A 15062-nucleotide genomic window follows, 5' to 3' on the forward strand; every position below is an offset into this window, starting at 1 on the left:
AGCTGAAACATCTCACGGAATCTCCGCCGGTCGCTTCAGCTCTGCCTTCGAAAGGATTCACGACCCGCCGGTGGTGCAGCCGAAACCCGAGGCGCAGCTCCCGGTCTCCGGCCCACTCGGTCCCGGTCCAAACAGCGTCCCGCCCACTGACACCCCTCAGCCAATGGCAGCATCCCTCTCCCAGCGGTGGTCGCTGATTGGCTGTGTGTGGGAGGACGGGCTGTTGCTGGGAGCTGGAGCGGTCTGCGTTGCCGCGAGGCGCAGTTAGGTTATTGGAGAGGTGCCTGTCCGTCTGTGGCGCAGGATAAAGGGCTGTGCCGAACCTACGGCGTTCATTTAACGCAGAAGTGTAACAGAAAGTGAAAGCATTCTGAATCAGGAAGTGCTGGGAGATAACATGGCTTCGAAAGGACCGGCCGAGAGTTTGAGCGAGGAGCTAATTTGCTCCGTCTGTCTGGATTTCTTCACCGATCCGGTTATACTGGAGTGTGGACACAACTTCTGTCGCTCTTATATCACACGGTGTTGGGAAACGGAAGAGAGAAACTCCTGCCCGGAATGTAGAGAGGAGTTTGCTAACCGCACCCTCAGGGTGAATCGGGCCTTAGCAAATCTGGCTGAATCAGGAAGTGCAAACACGAGGATATCTGCAGATGCTGGAAATTCAAACAATACACACAAAACGCTGGTGGAACTCTGGTGCTCCCCTCCCCATCAACTCCTTTCTTTCTCCTGAGGCCTCCCGTCCCATGATCCTTTCCCTTCTCCAGCTCTGTATCATTTTCGCCAATCACCTTTCCAGCTCTTTGTTTCCCCCCACCCCCTCCGGTCTTCTCCTATCATTTCGCATTTCCCCCTCCCCCCACTACTTTCAAATCTCTTACTATCTTTCCTTTCGGTTAGTCCTGACGAAGGGTCTCGGCCCGAAACGTCGGCAGTGCTTCTCACTATAGATGCTGCCTGGCCTGCTGTAAAAGCATTCTGAATCAGGAAGTGCTGGGAGTTAATATGGCTTCGAAAGGACCGGTCGAGAGTTTGAGCGAGGAGGTTATTTGTCCCATCTGTCTGGATTTCTTCACCGATCCGGTTACACTGGAGTGCGGACACAACTTCTGTCACTCTTGTATCACAAAGTATTGGGAAAGGGAGAAGAGAAACTCCTGCCCGGAATGCAGAGAGGTGTTTGCTGACCGCACCCTCAGGGTGAATCGGACCTTAGGAAATCTGACACAAGAAGTTCGGAATCTAAACCTAAATCCGAAAGGGAAGGAAAGTAAACGTCACTGCGAGGAACATGAGGAGGAACTGAAGCTGTTTTGTGAAACGGACAAGACACTGATCTGTGTGATCTGTGCAGCTGCGCAGGAACACAGAGAGCATCGATTTGTGCTGATTGAAGAAGCTGTTAAAAACTACAAGGTAAAACTAACGTTAGTTTAAAACTTAACACATTTCCTTTGTCCTACAAACCATCACACGAGCCTTCATAACCAACACATCATTCTTTGCAACTTACATCATCTCCAACGGGATTCTAGCATCTCCGTCCCACGGCCCACCGCCGCACCCCGAACTCTCCGCTCTCTGTACGGATCGCTCCCCGTACTGTATCGTCCTGATCCACACGCTCCTCCCCACTGATCTCCCTCCTGGCACCGACACCTGCAAGCGGTGTCAGTTTCCCATTCCTTCCCAGTCCTGATGAAGGGTCTCATCCCGAAACACCGACTGTTTATTTCAGATGCTGCCTGACTCACTGAGTTCCTCCGGCATTTTGTGTGATAATCGGGTTTGATCACCTGTTTTTTTGAAGAATCTTTGTTTCTATTTCCTTCACTCTCTGACTTCCAGGATCAGCTAAAATCTTCCTTAGACTCTCTCACAAAAAAGAAATCAGACTTCCAGGAAAAGGAGCAACAACAGAAAGAGAAGATTTCCGGAGTTCAGGTGAGGCTTCCTGAGCGGAATTTCTGATTTTACTGTCGAGTTTTGCTCCATTTAATGCAGAATAGCCGAGTATCGCAGCTCCAGTGACCTGGGTTCGATCCTGACCTCTGCTGCTGTCTGTGTGGAGTTTGCATGCTCTCCCTGTGACCACGACAGTTTCAGACACATTCCAGGGACATGCTGGATGAATGGTTAATTACAATTAACCCTGTGAAGATGGGGGAGGGTGCATGTGAATCAGGTGGGACTAAATGTGTCAATGGGGAGAATAGGTTTCAGGAAAACGTGATGGGAATGTTTCAGAGCGAGCATGGACATTGTTGGATCAAATGGTCCCCTTAATGTCATCAGGAAATACACACAGCAACAGAGTAAATTAATCTTCACCTTTCATTCGACAGGAACAGTCACACAGCCTTCAGTCCCACATCACATCCCAGTTTGCTGAACTGCGCCAGATTATCACTGAGAAAGAGCAGAGCTTACTCAGGGATCTTAGGGAAGAAGAGAAGAGGATTCTCGACACAATGGAGGAAAATCTTCTAGCTCTTCAAAAGAACATAAGGGTTATTCAGGAGGAAATCACTAAGCTAAGGGAACAGACAGATCAAAAAGACAGTGTGATATTTCTCAAGGTGAGGGATTATATTTCAATTTATTTCTGTCAAAGGGCATTAAATGAACAGTGGTATATTTGAAAGAAACACAGCAGAGCAGCCAATTCTAACAAATCAATCGCCACTGCTGGTGTCCTCACACAGATTGTGAGTCTTGTATGACGAGCCTCCAATCACACGAATAATGACCTTCCAAAATGTCAAAGATTTGTATTCGATCCTTTATCTGCAACATACTATCATGAAGCAATGAACCTTCAGCGTAATTATTTGTAAGTTAATCAGCAACAAAGCGGTTAACAAAAGATATGATATCCATCTGTCCTCAGATCAAAACTGCCCAGAACAAAGCATGAATATGTAACTTATTCCCTTCACTATTACCACACACCCCCCAACACGTGACTAGTTACCATTACAATCACGTGACACGGAATACAATTGAGACAAGACTATCAAAGATAGAAAACAGATGCATTGATCCTACACACAGCATTTACAAATGGCAGTCAACTGTTTCTCACCAGACAATTGATGCAACTATTCAGTATTGATGTTGTCCCAAAACTGGACTTCCACAACTTCTGTTCATCCCAGGATATAATGAAATCTTTTTGAAATGATTTACTCTGATTATAACACAGAGCTACTAATTGTACCCTTAATTATCACATTCAATATCCTCTAAAAATCCCATTAACACCAGTTCCAGTCAGGCTGTGAGTGTGGGGGTCTCTCTGTCAATCTGTGAGAACAAAGAATGTGACCCACACATCAAATATCCTGTATATCAAGTTTTTGTCAGATTAGGGAAACTTTCAATGTTTCTTGAAATTTTCAGATAAGTTTCACATTAGAAACTTAGAAATATAAACATGGAAAACCTAGAGCACAATACAGGCCCTTCAGTGCACAATTCTGTGCCGAACATGTCCTTACTTTTGGAATTACACAAGGTTCCCCATCGTCCTCTATCTCTCTGAACACAATGTACCTATCCAGGAGTGTCTTAAAAGACCCTATCATATCTGCATCCTTTACTGTCGCCGGCAGCCCATTCCACTCACTCACTCAGCACTTTCTGCGTAAAATTATTACCCCTGACATATTCTCTGTACCTGTTTCCATGCACATTAAAATTGTGTCCTGTCATGTTAGCCATTTCAGCCCTGGGAAAAAGCCTCTGACTCTGATCAATCCTCTCACCATCTTGTACATCTCTATCAAGTCACCTCTCATTCTCTGTCGCTCCATGGAGAGACGGCCGAGTTCACTCAACCTACTCTCATAAGGAATGCTCCTCAATCCAGTTAACATCATTATAAATCTCCTCTGCACCCCTTCTATGGTCTCCACATCCTTCCTGTAGTGACGCCAAGTCTTACCATTAATACCATAGTCTGCCATCATATTTCACCTGCCAAAGTGAACCACTTCACACTAATCTGTGTTAAACTCCATCAGATACTTCTCAGTCTTCTCAGATCAATGCCCTGCTGTATACTCTCCACACTATCCACAATACCCCCAACATTTGTGTCATCAGCAAGTTTATTAACCTATCCTTCCATTTCCTCATCCAGCTCATTTACAATAATCACAAAGAGAAGAGGTCCCACAACAGATCCCTGAGGCACACCACTGGTCACAGACCTCCATGTAGAATATGACCCGTCTACAACCACACTTTGTCTTCTGTGGGGAAGCAAATTCTGGTTGAACAAATCAATGTCCCCTTGGATCCCTTGGTGAATTCCATATACACTACATCTACTACTCTACCTTCATCAATATGCTTTGTCCCATACTCAAAAAAATTCAATCAGGGTCGGAAGGCACGAACTGCCTTTGACAAAGCCATGCTGACTATACCTGATCATATTATGCCTCTCCAAATGTTCATAACTCCTGCCTCTCAGGATCTTCTCCATCAGCTTCCAAACCACTGAAGTAACACTCACTGGTCTATAATATCCTGGGCTATCTCTACTCCCTTTCTTGAAAAAGCGAATGACATCTGCATCCCTCCAATCCTCTGGAACCTCTCCTGTCCCCATCGATGATGCAAAGATCATAGCCAGACGCTCAGCAATCTCCTCCCTCACCTCCCACAGTGGCCTGGGGTGCAAATCGTCTGGTCTCCATCAGAAACAGGCCATTCGGTCCATCATCTTCTATCAATATCCAGAATTCTCCTCCCAACTACTCACCACACCCAGTAACAGAGCCCCGAGCTCGATGGTCACTCATGTGTTTATCCAGTTTTCCCATTATATTCAATCTCTGCTGTTCCGCTTCAACCACTCCTGTGGCACCGAGTTCCTCTTCACTAAATTTCTCATGGGATTTATTAAAATCCATCTGGAATTTCTTCGCCCACAATTCTTCCCATAAATAGAGGTACACCACCCCCACCTCACACAATTAAATCCATCACTGATCTTAAATTCCTCTATCTTATCACCCTGATGTCATATCCAGATGAAAATGCACAACTTGTCCTGTCTTCCTTGTAAGTTTCATACTCTCAGCAATGGTCTGACATTCAGAAACATTCCCTGTAATTTACCCCATGGTTCTGGATTGTCCGTGAGTGCGAGTGTGACTGCAGGAGTGGGAATTTTCAACAACCTGTAATGATTTGGATGAATTTCAGGTTGTGGACAGCAAGTCCAAGTCTAATCAGATTTATCTTTGATTTATTTCAGGAGGAAGCTCATCGTAACAAGAGGTAGGACATACTCTTTATTGAAAACCTGTATAGCTAAAAATTGCAGTTTATAACCAGCAGTTTTATATTTACAGGATTAATGACGATGTCCAGGAATTGTCAGTGACAGATGAGGCCCTACCGGTTGAAAAATTTGATCACCTCTATTTGTTGAACACATTGCTGAGAGAAACACTTGATGCCATTAATCGAGGTAAAACTTACAAAGATTCATTTCTCCTTGTTCAATTAAGTTCCAGGTTGAAGCAAGGATTGGCTGTGATAATGGACTGAAGGGGAACTGAAGTTTATTTCACATCAACCCCACCGACTGGCACTAACACTAATCCTACCACAGGAGCTGGGAATTTAATACTGACTTGATGTTATTGTAGGGAATAAAAGCGGGAATCAGTGTGGTGACTGGGATTGTCAGGAAAAAACACGTCCTTCGTGCGCTGTGAGTGCAGACTCTGACTGACACAGTTCCTCACCCCATCCCCTCCTGAACCCGCACCTCTCACTGATGTTAGATGGAGAAGTGGAGAGCTGGAGTGACAGGGGACTCAATCGTCAGGGGAGCAGACAGTATAATCTGTGGACGTGAACGGGACACCCGAATGGTATGTTGCCTCCCAGGTGCCAGGGTTAGGGACGACTCGGACCGTGTCCGTAGCATTTCAGAGAGGAAGAGAAAACAGCCAGATATCTTGGTACATGTTGGTACCAATAACACAGGATGTAAAAGCAAATTGGTCGTGAAGATAGAATTTAGAGAGCTCAGTAGAAAGCTGAGAAGCAGTACCTCCTGGGTTGTAATTTCTGGAATGTTGTCTGTGCCACGTGCCGGTGTGGGTAGGAACAGGAACAGGGACCTGTTCAAAAGTGACGGGTTGCACCTGAACCCGAGGGGGAACAATATTCTCTCAGAGAGGTTCGATAGAGCTGTTAGGGAGGGTTTCAACTAATTTGGCACTGGGGTTGGAACTAGAATGAAGGGACTCTGGATAAAACTGATGTTAAAAATACAAAGATAGCGTGCAGTTAGACTGTCAGATAGGGCAGACAGATGCAAGTACAGAATTGTAGCCAGCAGGGTGACTATCAGTGCTTTAGGGACACAGAATCAAAAAGGGTAGCAAATACATTACTCAAAGTGTTAGATCTCAATGCATGGAGTATCAAAATAAGGTTATAGATTGCCGGGTGTGATGTTGTAGCCATCGCTGAATCGTGACTGAAGGATGGTTGCAGTTGGGAGCTGAATGACCAAGGTTACACAATGTATCAGTGGTATAGAAAAGTAGGCAGAGGGGGTGACATGGCTCTGCTGGTAAATCAGTCGAAAGTTGTGACATTAGATACGAAGATGTTGAATCCTTGTGTGTTGAATTATGAAACTACAAATGTCAAAGGACCTTGATGGCAGTTATATACAGTCACCCCACCAGTAGCTGGGATGTGGAGCACAGATTACAACTGGAAATAGGAAAGGCATGTCAACAGGACAAATGTTATGTTAGTCATGGGAGATTTGAACATGCAGGTGAATTGGGAAAATCAGATTGGTAATGGATCTCAAGAGTGAGTTTGTTGAATGCTATGTGATGGCTTTTTAGAGCAGTTTGTCGTTGAGCCGACTGGGAAATCAGCTCTACTGGATTGGGTGTTATGTGTTGAACCAGAGGTGATTAGGAAACTCAGGGTCAAATAGCCATTAGGAGGCAGTGCTCACATGACTGAGTTCAACTTGAAATTTGATAAGGAGAAGGTAAAGTCTGACGTTGTAGTATTTCACTGGAGTAAAGGAAATTACATTGGTCTGAGAGAGGAGTTGGCCAAAGGAAATTGGAAGGAGATGCTGACAGGGATGAGAGCAGAGCAGAAATTGTGTCAGTTTCTGGGAAAATGAGGAAGGTGAAGGATAGATGTACTCCAAAAATAAATAAATACTCAAATGGCAATATAGTGCAACCATGGCTGACAAGGGAAGACAAGCTGATGTAAAAGCAAAAAAGAGGGTATTCAACAAAGCAAAAATTAGTAGGAAGACAGAGGATGGGGAAGCTTTGAAATATCTACAGAGAGGAACAGAAAAGTGAAATATGAAATTGAATTGAATTGAATTAACATTATTACTTACATCCTTCATTTTGTTCCATCTCCGTCTTAATGAGCAATGTGCATTTTATAGTAATTTATGATAAATAATCTGTATAACATGCTAGTTAATATAACATAGAAATACAGTTGTGTCCACACGAGTTAATTAGTCTGATGGCCTGGTTGAAGAAGCTGTCGCGGAGCCTGTTGCTCCTGGCTTTTATGCTGCGGTACCGTATCCCGGATGGTAGCAACTGGTACAGTTTGTGGTTGGGGTGACTTGAGTCTCCAATGATCCTTCAAGCCCTTTTCACACACCTGTCTTTGTAAAACAAGCTAGCAAACAATATCAAATTGTGTTTCATATTGTAAAAAATAGAGATGAGATTGGATCTAGGATCACTTGGAAATGAGGCTGCATATATACTAACGGGGGACAAAGAGATGGCAGATGAACTAAATGAGTACTTTGCACCTGTCTTCACCATGGAAGACACTAGCACTATGCCTGGTGTTGAAGAGTGCGAGGGAAGAGAGTGACTGTTACAAGGGAGAAGGTGCTCAAAAAGCTGAAAGACCTAAAGATACATAAGTCACCCAGACCAGATGAACTGCACCCTAGTGTTCTGAAAGAAGTAGCGGTCCACATTGTGGAAACATATGAAATGATCTTTCATAAATCATTGGTGCCAGAGGACTGGAAAATTGCAAATGTCACTCTGCTCTTTAGTAAGGAGGAAGGCAGCAGAAAGGAAGTTATAGACCAGTTAGCCTCACCTCTGTGGTTGGGAAGAAGTTAGTGTCAATTGTTAAGTATGAGGTTATGGAATACTTGCTGACACTGGATAAGATAGGACAAGTCAGCCTGGATTTCTTAAGGGAATATCTTGCCTGACAAACCTGTTGGAATTCTTTGAGGAGATTACAAGTAGGATGGATAAAGGGGATGCAGTGGATGTTGTATATTTGGAATCACAGAAGGCCGCTGACAAGGTGCCACACATGAAGCTGCTTACCAAGTTAAGAGCTCATGGTATTACAGAATGTTAATGGCTTAGTTAGAGCATTGGCTGACTGGTAGGAAACAGCAAATGAGAGTAATGGTAACCATTTCAGGTTGGCCGCCAGTGACTAATGGTATTCTACAGGGGTCATCATTTTATGATGTATATCCGTATACCACCCTCTCTCTCTCTGGGAATGTTATCCCATAGATCCTTCATAAAAATGTTCTGTCTCACTTTGAATCTGAGCTCTCTGGTTCTGTACTCCCATTTCTCGGAAAAAGACTCACTTTATCTAAGTCCTTTATGAATGTGTTCAGGGGTCATCGCTCAACAACCTACACTCCAGCTAAATAACCCAAGCTTATACACGCTCTGCTTTTAACCCAGGCCCCCAGTCCTAGTAACATCCTCCTGAAGCCTCCTGTCCAGTGTAATGACATCCCCCCATAGTCGGGAACCGGAAATGCAGACAATGCTCCAAGTGTGGTCTATCAACGACATCAAAGACCTTACTTCAGTTCATGTGGACAGTGTGGAATAGGGTGATGAATACAGGACTGAAGGTGTTGTGTTTGAATGCAGCAGTATATGGAATAAGGTAGATGATGTTGTAGCACAGGTGGAGATTGGCAGGGACAATGTTGTTGGCATCACTGAGTTGTGGTGGAAAGGAGATCCTGGCTTGAAGCTCAACACTCAAGGATAAACCTTGTATTGAAAGGACAGGCAGGTAGGCAGAGAGGCCGGGGAGGCTCTGTTGGTAAAGAATGAAATGAAGTTTTTAGAGAGAGGTGAGATAGTATTGAAAGATGTCGAATTATTATGGGTAAAGTTCAAAAACTGCAAGGGTAAAAAGACCCTGATGAGAGTGATGTCCAGGCCTCCAAACAGTAGCCATGAATAGAAATGGGATACAAATGACACCAGGAGATAGAGAAAAGGACAAGGAGTTAAATTGGGAAATTCATGAAGATGCTGCATTCCAAGAGAAATAATTTGTACAATGCCTCCATGATGGCTTTTTCGAACTGCTTGTGGTTGAGCCCAATGGGAGAAAGGCAATTCCAGAGTGGGATTTGTAAAATGAACCAGATATGATTTGGGAGATTATGGTAAAAGAACCTTTAGGAACCAGTGATGATAAAATGATAGAATTCACCCCATAGTTTGAGAGGGAGATAACGTCAGATATATCAGTATCAGAGTGGAGTAAAGTTAGTTCTGGAGGCACGAGGGAGGAGCTGACCAAAGTAGATTGGAAGGGGACACGAGCAGGGACGATTGCAGAACAACAAGGACTGGAACTCCAGGGGCAATTTGGATAGATAAAACCCAAAGATGAAGAAGTATTATACAGGGAGGATGAGCTAATCGTGTTTGACAAGGGAAGTCAAAGACAGCATAAAAGCAGAAGAGAGGGCATACAACAGAGCAAAAATCAGCTGGATGTTGGAGTATCAAGAAGATTCTGTTCAAGGAATTACAAAGCAGTAAGGAGTGAAAATGAGATATGAGGGAAGGCTCGCCAACAATACTCAAGAGGACACAAAATGTAAAGAGTAAAAGCTAGGTGAGAGTGGATATTGGACCCCTAGAAAATGACACCGGAGAGGAGAAATGTGAGATAAAGCCATGGCAGAGTGTCAGGGGACAGAAATGAGTATTGTTGCTCTTACTGAGGAGAAAGTAAGTGGGACGATTGAAGATCTGAAGGTCCTGGATCAGATGGACTACACCCCAGTGTTTGGAAAGAGTTAGCTGAAGAGAATATGGGGACATTAGTGATGATCTTTCAAGAATCACTAGATATTTGGTCATTCAAGATGACTGGAAATTGCAACGGTCACTTCACTCTTTCAGCAGGGAGAGCAGTTGGGGGAAGAAACTTATAGGTGGGTTATCTGGATGTGGTGTGGTTGGGAATATGTTGGAGTCCAGTATTAAAGACGAACTTTTGGGTACATGGAGGCTCATGATAAAATAGAGCAAAGACAGCATGCCTTCCCTGAGGGGGAAATCTTGCCTGACAAATCCGTTGGAATTCTTCGAGGAACACAAAGCCAAGAGAGACAAAGAATGATTTGGATGACAGAATTGTTGCCTTTGTGGCCAAGCTTGCAGATGATATGAAGATAGGTGAAGGGCAAGGAGTGCTGCAGAAGCTCGGAATCTGGGGAAGGACAGAGACAGATCAGGAAATGGGCAAATAAATGATAGATGGATTATCGGGTAGGGAAATCGTGCATGCACTTTGATAGAAAGAATAACGGCATAGACAATTCTGTAAACAGGAGAACATTCAAAAATCTGAAGTGCAAAGGGACGAGTGTCCTTGTGCAGGATTCCCGCAAGGTTAACTTGCAATTTGTGTCAGTGGTAAGATCGGCAAACTCAATGTTTGCTTTCATTTCGAGGAGATTAGAATACAAGTGGAAGGATGTAATTCTGAGGTTTTATAAGGCATTGGTCAGACAACACTTGCAGTATTGTGAGCAGTTTCTGGTTGCGTATATTGGAAAAGATGTGCTGGCATCGGAGAGGGTCCAGGAGGTTCACAAGAATGATTCCGGCAATGAAAAAGTTAAAAATCAAACAGGAGAAAATCTGCAGATGTTGGTAATCCAAGCTACACAGGTGCTGATGAAGGGTCTCGCCAGATCTCTCTTGACACCTGTCTGAAGAGAATTGATGTTGGGAGGATGTGGGTGGGTCGAGAACGGGAAGCACAGCCTCCGACAAATGATTGTGAACATTGAATGAAGGGACTGTTCCTGTGCTGTACTGTTCTGTGTTCTCTGTTCCCTGTTTAGAAGAATGAGAGGAGATCTGAGGGAAACATGAAATTCTTTCAGGGGTCAACAGGCTGGAGCCAGGGAGGATGTTTCCCCTGTCTGAGGAGTTCAGGGTCAGGGGTCACTGTGTTTGGAATTCTCAGCACCCGTGGGGGGTGAGGGGGTTTGGGGTTCTTAGCCATTCAGTTCACTGAGCCATCGCCGTACATAGAAATGGCATAGAAATGTGCCCTTCGACCCTTCACCTCTGTGCTGACCTATTTCCCATACACATTAATCTCATTGGCTGGCATTAGGTCAGTCTCCCTCTGTGTCTTGCCTGTTGAAGTGTCTGTCTGACTGTCTCCTAAACACAGAGGACTGGAGGCCTGTGACCCGCAGAGGTCGGTACTGGGGCCGGGTTGTTTGTCATTAATATCAGTGATTTGAATGAGACTGTAAGTGACATAGTTAGTAGGTTTGTGAGAGACACTAAAATTAATGGTATAGTGGACAGGGAAGAGGATTATCTCTGTTTACGTGTGGCCGTTGATCAACTGTCGAGATGGGTACAGGGAGAATGTTTTAAAATACATCTTGCCAGGGCGGTGGAATAAGAAAGGTTGGAAGGAAAAATGGGCTTTTGTCGAGTCAAAGGTTTGTGTCGGCCACCCGACCGCGCCGGAGGCAGAGCGGCCTATCCCTCGGTCCCGGGGCCACGCTACCCGAGTCTCCCCCCCCCATCCCCAGGGCCGCGCTGTCCGATTCTCCCCCCGATCCCCGGGCCTCTCTAATTCTCTGCTTCTCCCCCCAGTCTCTGTCACCCTGGATGTGGAAACGGCGAGTCCGTATCTCGAGGTGTCTGAGGATCGGAAGACTGTGAGACTGACCGGGACCCGGAGGAATCTCCCTGACACCGGGAAGAGATTCACAAACTGGTTTTGTGTGCTGGGATCGGAGGGATTCACATCGGGGAGACATTACTGGGAGGTGGAGGTGACGGGGAATCGGGGCTGGTGTCTGGGAGTCGCCGCAGAGTCTGTGGAGAGGAAGGGACCGGTCAGTCTGAGGCCGGAGACCGGATTCTGGGTCATCGGGCGGGTTGATGACGTGTTACATCGGGATTGTGACGTGTTCTGTGTCCCCCCCTCCCCCGAGACCCGTCTCCCGACCGGTCCCATTCCCAGGATGGTGGGAGTTTATCTCAGTTACGAATCCGGGACAGTTTCATTTTACAACGCGGAGACCAAGTCCCATCTCCACACCTTCACTGGGAATAAATTCACGGGGAAACTTTATCCATTCTTCCGGACTGGGGATGTAAACCAGTGGCTGAGAATCTGCTCCGGTTCCGCTCCGGGTCTGTAAATGGGGCAGGTCACGGGATCGGCGTCAGGAGTAAAGTCCCTGTAAATATAAATAATATGTGGAGAGTGCAGCAAAATACGTGGCTAAGGAGATGGTGCAGGAGGGAGGGCTTCATGTTTCTGGACAATTGGGCTTTGTTCCCGGGAAGGTGGGGCCTGTTCCGACGGGTCGGTTTGCCCCTGAACTGGAGGGGGAATAACATTCTTGCGTGTAGATTTGCCAGTGCTGCTGGGGGGGGGGGAGATTTGTAGAGGGAGGGTTACCAGAGTGTTAGAGCAGATAGTGAGGTGGAGGAGGATAATGGTCATGCGAGGACTGCATGTATAGACAGAAATCAAAGGTTTTACATTAGGTTGTAAATTAATTTTCAGAACTTATTGTAGAAAACAAAGATTTCCAAAAAGATTTTGAGGAAGAACATGACCAAAACATATGGGAAAAAGCGGCTACTTCAGTTTTATACCTACCGCAATAATTGTCTATGTTAGGAAATATTTTGGATAGTCTGTCCTCTGTTAAATAGTAACAGTGAACAATTTTAAATTGAATTAAACACTCATTGGCACATATTAAAGAAGAATTGACCATCATTAACAAAGGCATATTAAGTTTTCTCTCCCAATGTTGTTTCATTTTTAGTGATTAAAGGGATTTGTATTTTTGCAATTATTTTGCGATGGTCGATTGATGACTTTTGAAGAGTTAATTAGCAAATATTCTCTCTCTCATACACACTTACTGCAATGTCTTCAGGTTACACTTTTTTTACAAAAATAATTATCTATGTTTCCATGTATGCAAGAATCTGATTTGCTGGATACTATTTTGAATATGAATCCTTTAGTAAGATGTTCCATTGGTAGAATTTATAATTTATTTTAATACATTAATACAAAAAGATAACCTCTCACCTAAGGTTTATACATGATAGAAATATTCGTTGTTTCAGACATGATAGAGGGGGTGGCGTAGCATTACTAGTCAGGGAAAATATCACAGCTGTGCGAAGACAGGACTTGTCTGCAGAGGCCATATGGGTGGAGCTGAGGAACGGGAAAGGTATGACCACACTAATAGAGGTGTATTATAGACCGCCCAATAGTCAGAGAGAATTGGAGGAAAAAATCTGTATAAAGATAGTGGACCGATGAAAGAAACAGGAAGTTGTAATAGTAGGGGATTTTAACTTTCCACATATTGACTGGGACTCCCAAACTGTAATAGGGCAAGATGGAGTTTGTTAAATGTTTTCAGTAAAGTTTTCTAAATCTATATTTAGAGGTACCTACGAGAGAGGATGCAATACTTGATCTCCTATTAGGAACCCAGACAGTCAGGTGACAGAAGTATGTGTAGGCGAACGTTTTGGGTTCATAATGACCATAATGTCATCAGTTTCAAGTTAATTATGGATAAGGATGGGTCTGGTCCTCGAGTTGAGCTTCTAAATAGCAGAAGGGCTAATTTTGTGGAAATGAAAAAAGATCTAGGAAGAGTGGATTGGGATAAGATTTTTTTTCCTGACAAGGATGTGTTCAGTAAGTGGAAGGCCTCCAAATGTGGAATTTTGAGGGTGCAGAGTTTGCATTTTCCTGCCAGGATTAAAGACAAAGTTGACAGGCATTGAGAACCTTGGTTTTCAAGGGATATTGGCGATCTGGTTAAGAAGAAGAGAGAAGTGTATAGCAGGTAGAGGCAACAAAGAGCAAATGAATTACTTAAAGTGTATAGAAAAGATAAGAATATGCTAAAGAAGGAAATCAGGAAGGAAAGAAAGAAGACATGAGGTGGCTTTGGCAGATAATGTGAAGGAAAACCTGAAGGGTTTCCACAAGTATAATAAGAGTAACAGGATAGTAAGGGACAAAATTGGTCCCCTAGAAGATCAGAGTGGTCGTCCATGTGTGGAGCCTTACGAGATGGGGGAGATCTTAAACAGTTTTATTGCATCGGTATTTACTCAGAAAACTGGCATAGTGTATATTTCCTCGGACTTTGAGAGAGACTAGAGTAGTAATTGCAGGGTCCCTGACAGAAATATTTAAAATGTCCTCAGCCACGGGTGCAGTGCCAGAGGATTGGAGGGTAGCTCTTGTTATTCCATTGTTTAAAAAAGGCTCCAATAGTAAACTAGGTAATTACAGGCCAGTGAGCCTGACATCAGTCGTATGTAAATTATTGTAAGATGTTCAGAGAGATCGGATTTACAAGTATTTGGAAAGCCAAGGGCTGATTAAGGATAGTCAGTATGGCTTTGTGCATGGTAGATCTTGTTTAATGAATCTTGAAGAGTTTTTCGAGGAGTTTACCAACAAAGTAGGTGAAGGAAAGGCTGTGGATGTTGTCTACATGAACTTTAGTAAGGCCTTTGTCAAGGTCCCACATGTGAGGTTAGTTCAGAAGGTTCAGACATGAGGTATTCATGGAGAGGTTGGAGAGATTGAAAGAGTGCAGAGATTTACTAGGATGTTGCCAGTTCTTCAGGAGTTGAGTTACAGGGAAAGATTGAACAGGTTAGGACTTTATTCCTTGAACCTTA

General features: G+C 44.3%; 1 protein-coding gene across 1 annotated transcript; it reads left to right on the forward strand.

The window, feature by feature from the left end:
* Positions 1 to 273: 273 nt before the first annotated feature.
* LOC132385925 (zinc-binding protein A33-like) lies at positions 274 to 13186 on the forward strand. Its single transcript, XM_059958159.1, has 6 exons — positions 274 to 1419; positions 1852 to 1947; positions 2349 to 2582; positions 5273 to 5295; positions 5370 to 5488; positions 11970 to 13186. Exons 1-6 carry the CDS (start codon positions 1009 to 1011, stop codon positions 12521 to 12523), a joined length of 1437 nt encoding a protein of 478 aa, XP_059814142.1. The 5' UTR covers positions 274 to 1008; the 3' UTR covers positions 12524 to 13186.
* The last annotated feature ends 1876 nt before the right edge of the window (positions 13187 to 15062 follow it).

Source organism: Hypanus sabinus (assembly GCF_030144855.1).
Source record: "Hypanus sabinus isolate sHypSab1 chromosome X2 unlocalized genomic scaffold, sHypSab1.hap1 SUPER_X2_unloc_5, whole genome shotgun sequence".
NCBI lineage: Eukaryota > Metazoa > Chordata > Chondrichthyes > Myliobatiformes > Dasyatidae > Hypanus > Hypanus sabinus.

Bases quoted from the DNA above. Each gene is read 5' to 3' on its own strand.
- LOC132385925 (XM_059958159.1), top strand. From the start codon at position 1,009: ATGGCTTCGAAAGGACCGGTCGAGAGTTTGAGCGAGGAGGTTATTTGT. The intron at 2,583-5,272 runs GTGAGGGATTAT...GATTTATTTCAG, and splicing joins ACAGTGTGATATTTCTCAAG to GAGGAAGCTCATCGTAACAA. The intron at 5,296-5,369 runs GTAGGACATACT...TTATATTTACAG, and splicing joins GAAGCTCATCGTAACAAGAG to GATTAATGACGATGTCCAGG.